At 54.6% G+C, this 10,753-nt stretch overlaps 1 protein-coding gene across 1 annotated transcript in view; it reads left to right on the forward strand.

The window, feature by feature from the left end:
* Nucleotides 1-10,116, forward strand: part of Slc1a7 (solute carrier family 1 member 7) — a 44,817-nt gene extending 34,701 nt beyond the window's left edge. The window contains exons 4-11 of the mRNA XM_075945992.1: nt 165-207; nt 2,482-2,704; nt 5,218-5,317; nt 5,865-6,098; nt 7,299-7,493; nt 7,947-8,081; nt 8,460-8,562; nt 9,040-10,116. Coding sequence (XP_075802107.1) covers nt 165-207; nt 2,482-2,704; nt 5,218-5,317; nt 5,865-6,098; nt 7,299-7,493; nt 7,947-8,081; nt 8,460-8,562; nt 9,040-9,258 — 1,252 coding nt within the window. The 3' untranslated portion in view covers nt 9,259-10,116. The remainder of the gene's footprint in view (nt 1-164; nt 208-2,481; nt 2,705-5,217; nt 5,318-5,864; nt 6,099-7,298; nt 7,494-7,946; nt 8,082-8,459; nt 8,563-9,039) is intronic.
* Nucleotides 10,117-10,753: the final 637 nt, after the last annotated feature.

Genomic DNA, 10,753 nt, shown 5'->3' on the forward strand with positions numbered 1-10,753 from the left:
CCATCACACACAGGACTGTCAGAGGCTTAGAGAGGGAGAATGTGCAGATCTGCCCAGCAGTCAAGCAGCCGGGGAAGCAGGGGTGCCAGGGAGGGTTCTACCCCCAGAGGCCTCCTGTCCTGGCACTGGAAATCCTAACTTGCTGCCCTCTCCTCTCTTCCCAGGAACATGTTCCCGGCCAACCTGGTAGAGGCCACATTCAAACAGGTAAGCAGAGCCCGGCTACAGAAGGGAGGGGCAGGAGGCGAGGAGAAGCCGGGCTATCAGGGCCTGGTTGGAAGTGACAGGCTGGCAGCCTTCCTGCCTTACACAGGTGGATGCCAGGGGGAGGGGATATGGGTAGGATCCATATCTTAGCCCAACCCATAGCCACACCCCGTCATGGGTTCCAGTCACTCATAAAAACTCTGTGTGGTAGAAGAGAGACTTGGCTGAGCATCTGACTCAGCACACTGGGGTTTGTATTCGCCCTCCCAATCATCCTTACTAGTGTCCACACTAAGGTAAGGCCAGTCCATTGTCTGGATGGGAAAACTGAGGCTCAGAGGTAGACCATTGCTTGAGATTATACCACTAAGTTCGGAACAAAAGAGTGGGTGAATTCAGGCCAGGCTGACTCCCAAACCCACTTTCTCTCTAAAAACAATCTCCCCATAAGAATAATAACATTCCCTGTTGGAAATTAGGAAAACATTAAGATACATCAAACAGGCCCTGGAGAATGTGGATCAGTAGTTGGTAGAGTGTTTTTCCTAGCATGTGCAAAGCCCTGGGTTCGAGTCCCAACACTGCATAAACAAAGGTTTGATAATATACTTGTAATCCTCGGAACTCGGGGAAGTTGGGGCAGCCTAGGCAAGATAAGACTCTGTCTAAAAAAATAATAAAGAAAAAAATATACAAAGCCCACTGTTAAGTAAAAAAATAATAAGAAAGAGGCAGCTCCGCTGGCGCAAGAAATCCAGTTTAGGTCGAATCAAACCAAATCAGAATGCCCATCAGGTGGCCTAGCACATGGTGGGGAAACGGAAAAGCAGGGAGCCCATGCGAACCTGAAAAACACGTGTTTCTCCCTTGGGAGCCCACTTAAATACCCTTCCCTAGGGCGGGGTCAGGACCTGGCATGCTGGGATTTGGAGTCCAGAGCAATGAAACTCCCAGGCCAGGGGTGCTGAGACGGATGCCAGGGGCTGGAGGCTACGCTCCCAACTTAACACCCACCTTCAGTTAGCACATGAAAATCACTTCTAGGTCCGAGATCTAGAAACAGTGGACGCAGATGGCTTGCTTCTCTAGATCATGTTTAAATTGACATTAGGATCTTCAGGCATTCCCGCCCCACTCCCACCGTGTCACAAGCATCCCCAGGTAGGTCTCCCTTGTTTAGTGTCTGTCCTCTCCATGTCACGCAGGGTGTTCCCAAACATCTGGCCCTCACTCGGGCTCCTTTCCCCGATCTCTACCCCCTCCTGTCTGCCAAGTGCCAGATCAACCCAGCTAGTGCTTTCCCAAATCCTTCGCCCGGCGAAGCTGAGTGTTGGTCTGGGGTCACAAAGCAGGTGGCTAAGGGCCTGGAAGGGGACCCTAAATGAAGCTGTGAAGCTGAAGCAAGTCACCAACATCTTAACCGTCATCTGTGAACACAGTCACCGTGAGATGGGGCCCTGAAAGCTAGGTGGGGCATTCTGACCTAGTGGTGGTGAATTATCAGAGGTTACAGTTGTGTGTTACTCTATTTTATAATCTTTTCCTTTTGGCAAACTACTCATCTTTCCAGACCCAAGTCAAATACCACCTATTTGTTAATCACTCTCTTCCCCAAGGCCCTGAGATGATAAGTGTCTGGTTCAGTTTAGTATGTGCTGATGTTGGTAGCAGTACACCTCACGTGGGCTTTCCACGTGCCAGGAGCTGCTTCGTTCAATGAAGGAGATGCAGTTGTGGTCCCCTTTTATAGGTGAGGGGCATGAAGCCGGGCACTTTTGGTCCATATATTTCCTGAATTGATTCCTCTCCTTCCCCCAAGAAGCCCTATAGTCTTGATGATGTGCTGTTTGAAGGGACAGCTGCCCCCTTGTTTGGGCTCCTAGAATCTGAGGAATGAGGGAGTGAATCCTAGGAATGTCCTGCTGGACAGAGGAGGACTTTGGGTCTCATCAACTAGGCCCAGGGCCTAGGAGCTTTCTCTGAGAATGTTCTGGGTCTTTCGAATGGACAGCAGGGCTTCAGGCTGTCAGGTATATGTGAAGAGGGAAGACGGGTGACAAAGCTGGCAGAGGAGGAGGTAGATGGGTGGAGGGCATCAGGTGACACAGACCTGGAGGGAGCTGCCGTCAGTGTATCCCTGCATCCCGGCTCACCAGGCTCTCCCTCGACAATCCATTGACGCCCACATGACACGAGTGCATACAGTGTGCCTTCAGGATGTTTCCTGTATTGACACGGTGCTGACTTCCTCCTGGTTGGCATGCTCCCCAACAGTACCGCACCAAGACCACTCCCGTTATCAAGTCTCCAAAGCGGACTTCAGGGGAGGCCCCGCCTCAGCGGATCCTCATCTACGGGGTTCAGGAAGACAACAGCTCCCACGTGCAGAACTTCGCCCTGGACCTGACTCCCCCGCCTGAGATTATCTATAAGTCTGAGCCGGGCACCAGCGATGGCATGAATGTGCTAGGCATTGTCATCTTCTCGGCCACCATGGGTATGTATGTGCTGTGACCATTCCCAGGAGTGCCCCTTCAATCTTCCAGCTCCCTCTTTCCTGCTCTACCTAAGTGGTTCCAAGCCCTTCTTCTAGCTGAGAACTCCTGCCCCGGGGTTGATCTGCCCACACGGGTGTCTGCCTCCCTGCCTCTCCCCAGCCCTCAGGCCCCTCCCAGCAGCCTGTCCCTGAACTTTTTACTGAAGTCAGGAGGTGGGAGCTGGCTGAGAATGGGCACTGTTTAAGACGTTCAGCTCACCTGTGGGCTTTTCTGCAGTGGCCTCTCTTTCCAAACCATTTGGTCATTTCTTGGGGCTCATAGGAATGTCCCTGAGCACATATTTTCATTTGCATGTATTTTCTGGGTCCCCAAAGGCCCTCCAACCACAGTGATTTTATTTACTTAAGCTATTAAGGGCGTGGCTTGGGGGTCCTTCAAAGGCATGCATCTTTTTTTGAGGTGGTGGGGGGTAGTTTTATATTCTTAGGTTTGCTCGTGTTTTGTTTTTGAACTTTTTCTTTTGAAATTTTCATACATGTATACAATGAATATAGTTTGAGGGTTCTGGGGGAACTGGGGGGTGGAGGTAATGTCTCATGTGTCCTGCGAAGGCTTCAAACTCACTTTGTAGCCGAGGATGGCCTTGTACTCCTGACCGAGTGCCTCCGTCTGCCAAGTGGGATCATAAGTGTAAGCCTACCCAGCCTACATTCTCGCTCTTAAAGAGCCCCCTAAATTGTATAGCTTCAGATTTCACGATCTTCTACCAGCAATGCTGCCCACCATTTCCCCACACAGGACCCCTTTCTTGGGGAAGCTTCAGCCGTGGACGGCTGGAGATCTATTCAGCAGCAACCCTGGCGTGGCTGGCTCCTGTTTCCCTGACTTTTCCACTGGATTTCATGTTCACGTAGCAAGCTCAGCATCCTGTTGTGTACATGAGACATCCGGGCCACGTGCTATCTGACCTCAGGAATATTCCCGACCCAGCTTCTGCCAGCCTGCCTCCGACCCCCCACCCCACCCCCTGCCACCGTTACTGCCACCCAGGAGTCATCTGGATCCTGCAACATTTGCCTGGAGTTCCCTGCATCTGTGCTCTTGTCCCCTCTGGCATGTCCTTGGGATCAAGAAGCCAGTCCTTTTCTGCAGGCTGCACTCCGACAGAAACTAAATGGGGCTTTAGAGGCTGCAGAACTCAGAAGTGCATCCCGGGCCACTCCGTCTCCCTGCAGTCCTGTGGTCCAGGCCTCTGCTCTCCTTAGCCCACTACTCCTGTCCTTTCTCCCTGCCACCTCTCTCATCCTCACCAAGGTCTTCCTGTCCCTGCTGTCACCAGACACAGTCAGGTGCCCAGGTGATGATTTCTCTGCTTGGGATGCTCTGCAGTGAACATCTGGGCCTGTTGCATTAGTCACTGTTTGTGTGGCGTTGCACTGAAGCAGGGTTGGATGGCTCAGCATCACCTGCCTGGCATACAGTCTGTTTGCCTGAGCCTCCATGGTGCCCAGCAAGGACAGGGCTCAGCGAAATGTGCTAAAGAGATGCTCGGACAATGACTGAGTGTGTAGGCAATGACAGGCAGCAAAGCTCCAACTGCCTTGGCCAAAATATCAGGCACATAAAGGGTTAAAGGCCTGGGACTGGCACTGGACTCTGTGCTCTTCCCTTCCGGCCACAGCCTCTCTGAGGGATGCAACTGAGGAAGGGTACCTGGTGGCAGAGCAAAAGAAATGTCTGAGACCCTCTCAGTGTTCCCTGGGCAGTGTCGCTGGGTATTGCCGTGACTTTGTGTGCTCAGCCAGCACTAGCCCACCGTAGTGTGCCCACTCCTACAAGCACACTTAGTGTGCCCACTCCTGTGAGAGCCCGAGAGTGCCCTCACCTTTGTCTATCCGTAGCACTATGCACAGCTGCCCTAATCAAGGCTCCAGTCCTTCACTCTGCGTCCTTTCTGTTCTTTCCTCTATGGGGACATGGCTGGTGCTCAGGCCACCTTGCCCGTGGGGTGACTCTTTGTCACACCTGTGTCCTGTGTACACACCAGATCTAAATTAGCCCAGAGTTTCATCTGGAGACATCCCAGGGAAGGTGAGGAGAACCAGAAATAGCCAGAAGGCAGACCGAACTGGAGAACATGAGCTCGCTCCTTTGCCAGGATGTCACAGGCCAGATGAGTAGGCCTGGCCCAGGGTCACCCCTAGCCCTGGCTTCTCCTGCTTACACAAGCAGGCCTTCCTTCGCCTCTTCCCCATAAGGTGACAGAGCCCTTCTCTGGAGTCCCACAAGCCACCGAGCTGCTGAGACGCATGAAGAGCTTTGGGGGGACAGTCTCAGAGTGTGGAGCTCCTCAGAATGGTGACATAGAGGTGTTTTCACAGGATTGACCCCAAGGAGTAGTCTCCCCATGTGTTCTTGTCAAGAGAACTCTATGTCCATCTGCCCCTGCTTTGCTATCAGCATAGCTGCGTGATGGCCCGGTACACCCGTGACTCTCTGTGTGACCCTGCAGGCATCATGCTGGGTCGCATGGGTGACAGCGGGACGCCCCTGGTCAGCTTCTGCCAGTGCCTCAATGAGTCTGTCATGAAGATTGTGGCAGTTGCGGGATGGTGAGTTTCCCCCAGGGAGGGTCTGCAGGGAGGGACCTATCACTAACCCATGCTCAGTGCTCTCTGAGGAGCTCGACAACCTGCACAGGAGGGTCAGCCTGGGCCCGGGTGAGCCAGCTGGTGTGGAGGGTCCCCAGTGCACCCAAGCCTAGTCTTCTGTCCTCTTGGCCTCAGTTGCCCCACATTGTGGAGTCTGTTTAGCTCAGTTTTTGGAGAGAGCACACAGTGGAAGTGAGAACCGGTAACCATGCTAGTTAGGAGTTCTGACCTTAGGAGCCTTCTAGTCAGAGGTGCATGCAGAGGACTGTCTGTGCTCACCTAGATGTGGCATTGCTGGGCTAAAGTGGGATTTGAAGTCCCCAGAGGCATGGGTGGAGTTAGCAAAGAGGTGCCAGGGTTGGGGTGCAGCGATGCCACAGGCCTGCCTCTCAGCTGGGCACCTCAGTTACAGACTCCCTCGGTTCTTAGGAACCATTAGGGGCTTGAGATGAAATCACAAGGTGGCAGGTGGGGTGGCCTGTCACCTGAGGCCACTCTGCCACCCCAGGTACTTCCCCTTTGGCATTGTCTTCCTGATTGCCGGAAAGATCCTGGAGATGGATGACCCCAAGGCTGTGGGGAAGAAGCTGGGCTTCTATGCCTTGACCGTGGTATGCGGGTTGGTGGTCCATGGCCTCCTCATCCTGCCCCTGCTCTACTTCCTCATCACCAGGAAGAACCCCATCGTCTTCATCCGTGGAGTCCTTCAGGCTCTGCTGATTGCATTGGCCACCTCCTCCAGGTAGCCCCGGATAAAGAGCTGAGAGGGTTGGGGTGGGCCGAACAAAACTCTCTCTGTCCGTCTGTCCAGCCACCTTCATCTACAGCCACAGAACCACAGGATGTCCCAGGGGTGGGAACAGTGCCATGGTGATATCATCATATGGGGACTTAGTGCTTGAGACTCTGCCTACCCTTAGGCCTTCCTTTGCCTGTGGTCCCAAAACTTTTTCAGTCTTCATGGAGGGCCCATCCTTACTCCACAGCCTATGTTTCCTGTCAGAGCAGGTCCCCTGACACCACAGGGCCTCTGTCTGTCTACTCTCTATGGGATGTCCAGGTGGAGAATCTGCTTCAACCTCAGCAGCGGACGGCCAAGGCTGGAGTCACGGTTCTGTGAAGCATGCCAGTGTGGTGGTGGCTGTCATTTAGCCTCCTCAGGCCCGAGTGGCCCCATACCTGGACCAAAATAATCTGTACCTGTACAGGATTGCTTCAGAGGCTGGAATAATCCCCGGGGTGAGAAGGCCAGTACAGCCAGTGAACCTGAGCTTGGCCTTGGGGACGACTTATCACAGCTGAGCACAGAGGACCTGAGATAGTCAGAGGAGGGAGGAGGGGCATGCAGCGATCATCATGGTCATCTAGCCCTAGGAGGACATGATATTCTCCTGAGACCAAGTGTACAAGTCCGATGTGGAAGGTGTTGTGGGACCCAAGCCCATCTTTCTGGGTCAAAGGTCTACTACTCCTTACAGCCCTGACCTTTCTTGCCTGGGCAAGTTCCAACCCTGTCAGAGGCAGCCCCACCCCTGCAGCAGAAGCCCTTGCTCAGCAATTTGACACCCGGTGTTCTCTAAGCCTTGCATGGCTTGAGCTTGCAATCACCCTGTGGCCTGGGAGTGGTGTATAACAGAAACCAAGGCGCCCGGGTTATAGGCCTTGCTGAGGCCCCATGGGGGGCTGGATTCAAGGCCCAGGCACTCGGGTACAGCCTCCGTGGGGTACCACTATAGACACACTTGGTATCCCTCCCCAGGGAAGATGAAGGAAAGGACCACCCAAGGCCTAGTACACAGTGGAGCTCTTCCTGGGGTCACTCCTAGCGGCTCAAGCTGACGGACATATATGCCCCACATTTCCGTCAGGGCATCAGTGAGCTGACCCTCCCGTAGTGACCTGGAGGAGGGTGGTGGGCAGACACCTGGCCCTCTGCCCGTAGCTCAGCCACACTGCCCATCACCTTCAAGTGCCTCCTGGAGAACAACCACATCGACCGGCGGGTCGCTCGCTTTGTGCTGCCTGTGGGCGCCACCATCAACATGGACGGCACGGCGCTCTACGAGGCTGTGGCTGCCATCTTTATTGCCCAGGTCAACAACTACGAGCTCGACTTCGGCCAGATCATCACTATCAGGTGTGTGCTAATGCCGCACTCCAGAGGGCCTCTGGGTCCGCAAGGACAGGCAGGACAGGCTCTGGGACCAGGATGAGCAGAGGCAAGGGCCAGACCCGAGGACCAGAGAGGCTCATGTCAAATGTGAGCTGCTGTCATGGGTCAAAGCCCGAGGCGGCCTCCTTGTAGGCCAGTCCCAGCACCCAGTTCTGACCCAGGCCCAGGGCGAGGCTGGGGTGGAGCGGTGCTAGTAGACCATCAGAATCCGAGTGCCCCACAGCACAGTTTCTTAGCTTATTCCAATTCCCCCAAGAACGGGGATGAGAACCCATGGGCCGAAGACTGTGAGCAGACATATGTTTCTCTGGGAACCCCCGGCGTGATACTCATGGCGGTCCACATGCCTTGGCCGACCCTGAGGCCCTAGCATTCTGGTATAGGAGCCAGGGCTGCCACACCCTTCTCCCTCTGCAGCATCACAGCCACTGCGGCCAGCATCGGGGCAGCTGGCATCCCCCAGGCAGGGCTCGTCACCATGGTCATTGTGCTCACCTCTGTGGGACTACCCACCGACGACATCAACCTCATCATCGCCGTGGACTGGGCCCTGTGAGTGCTTCGTTCCACCCCTACCCAGCCCTACCCTTGCTGAGATGGGAAGGAAGGGGACTGGGGTGCCCCAATAATCCACACCAGCTCGGTTGTGTGGCTTAGGGTCTCAGAGTTCAAAAGTCAAAAGAGAGTCCCCTTAAATTCCCTAAAGACATTCTAGATAGTGATCCCAAGTCTGGCCTCTCTACACTGGGCCTGTGTTCAGGAAGGGGCCTCCTCAGCTGCTTAGGCACCACTGAGGGTGGGTTGGGTACTTCCCTGTCTGCAGTCACTGCCCGAGCTTCTGTGCCGTGGCCTCACTTTCCAGTCGAGCGTGGCCCTCTACCAGTTCCTTGTTGAGGTTGTTGCGGCTCACCCCCGACCTTGGCTTGCCAGGGACCGCTTCCGTACCATGATTAACGTGCTGGGTGATGCACTGGCGGCGGGGATCATGGCTCACATCTGCCGGAAGGATTTTGCTCAGAACACGGGCACTGAGGTGAGAGCCGCGTCCCCCCAGGAAGCCTCGAAGAGATAGAGTCAGGTGGGAATACAGGTTTCATGGTGGACCTGACAGAGTGCCCAGATGGAGCCAATGAAGCAGGAAAAACCCAGCCCATCTTCCCTCTGAGAAACCCAATCCCTTGTGCAGAATGCTGGGAACTGTCTGGTATTCAGGGTTGCTGGTGTGCGCAGTTGGCTGTACCCACTTCCCTGGAAGGACACTGAAGTTCAGGCAGAGGGGCTACTGTTCTCCAACTGGATTCTGGGGGGCAAGTCCCTGATCTGCCAAAATAGGAGGCAGGAGGCAAGGCAGCTTGCAAACTGGTACCCAGAGAGGCCCAAGCCCTGCCAAGGCTACTCAGCCGTGTTTATAGGAAAATCCCTTTCCGTGGCTCCCGGTCCCTGAGAATGCTCAGCACTACATACCCTCAGTCTCTCCTCCTCGTGCTAACAAGGCTCGCTTCCTCTCCAGACACTGCTACCCTGCGAGACCAAGCCAGTGACACTGCAGGAGATTGTGGCGGCCCAGCAGAACGGCTGTGTGAAGAGTGTGGCCGAGGCCTCGGAACTAACCCTCGGCCCCATGTGCCCCCACCACATCCCAGTCCAGGTAGAGCAGGATGAGGAACTGGCCACGACCAGCCTAGACCACTGCACCATTGAGATCAGCGAGCTAGAGACCAATGTGTGAGCTCCCAAGGCTGCAGAGCCAGCCAGACCCTGGGGCGCTGAACTCAAACTACACCTGAGAAGCTGGCGAAGCCCAGTTCAAGTTCCACCCTGATGGGCTAGTCAGCCATTGATGAGAAATTGTCTCAGAAAAGAGACGATAGCATGCGGGAGCCCAGTCAGCAACTACGGGCTCGTGTGGCCCAAGACCTAGCTGTGACAGTTTCTACTGCATGAGCTCACAGAAGCACCTGGCAGGGAGGGGTCTTTGCCTCTACCTCATGGAAGAACAGTTTTGGGGTCTGAGAGCTACAACCATTCACTGAAAGCAACACCAGGGCCAGGATGTTAACTCAAGTCTTTGGAGCCTCGGCTACTCCCATCTAGTGGACAAGGCAGCCTACAAGGACCAGCAAAAGAGGCTCTGCCCTCTCCAGTGTCCCCACAGCCACCACTGTGTGCAACTCATGGAGATACAACAACAGTGTCCCTGTTTCTGCCCCAGGTCAACCGTTCCTCCACCCGACAGCATGTGGTTTCACCCCAACACTCCCAACAAGGGCTGGCCCATCCCAGGGCTGAGATCTGGCGGCTTCCGTGTGCTACCGCCTTGTCCATTTCTGTCCCCCAGATCTCTCATCTAATGCGGAGACCGATGTCCACCAGAGCTGGAAGGCCCCATGGGTACAGCCCAGCCAGCCTCCCATGAGACAGGTGGACAAGATAGGCTGGCCACAAGGAGGGAAGCCCAGCTGGGATTCTCTGGCCAAGTGACTTGGGGTCCGAACTCCATAAGGCTTGTGTGGCAAAGTGGAATGGGAGTTACTGGTCCCTTCTGTGTTTGCAATAATGTGATAAATAAAAGTGCTTGTTTTTTCAAGTCTTGTGGATATAACAGACTGTGTGCTGGTGGTGTTTTGTTTTGGGACAGGGTCTTGTTATGCAGTACTGGCCACCTATTATGTAGACTGTGTTAGCAGCCACTCTCCTGCCCATGCCTTTCCAAATGCTGAGATGATAAGGCCTGAGCCGTACTCTCTAGTTGAGACCAGACTTTTAGGCAGACCTTCTTTGTTGAGCTAACGCAAGCCTGGTGGCCACAGTGAGGACAGGCCTTTATGAGCCATCACCTGTGGGAGACAGGTATAAACAAGCCCACCCAGGCCACCTCAGTAGGCCTGATTGGGCCTTTCCCAAGACAGTTATGTTCAGACCTCCTTACCTTGATTAGCCTTGTCTGGGCTCTGGTCCTGTAATCAGACCCCAGAAAAGGAAAATCTCGGTCAAAGCCTGCCCTTGGTAGCTAACATTTTGCCTTAGAGAAAGACCTAGTTCAAAAGCCTAAGGCACAGAGAAGGGTGCTGGCCACACAATCTGTTGTAGCTGGGATTGGAGTTAAGTGTGGGGTAGCGAGGTATAACTCTGGGGTCTGGAGGGATAGTATACCAGGCCCAAGAGGACACTGGGACCAAGGGAGGAGACAGGCCTCCCCAAGGTCACTCAAGGGTCAAGACCCT

This window comes from Microtus pennsylvanicus, chromosome 13 (genome assembly GCF_037038515.1).
Source record: "Microtus pennsylvanicus isolate mMicPen1 chromosome 13, mMicPen1.hap1, whole genome shotgun sequence".
Classification (NCBI taxonomy): Eukaryota; Metazoa; Chordata; class Mammalia; order Rodentia; family Cricetidae; genus Microtus; species Microtus pennsylvanicus.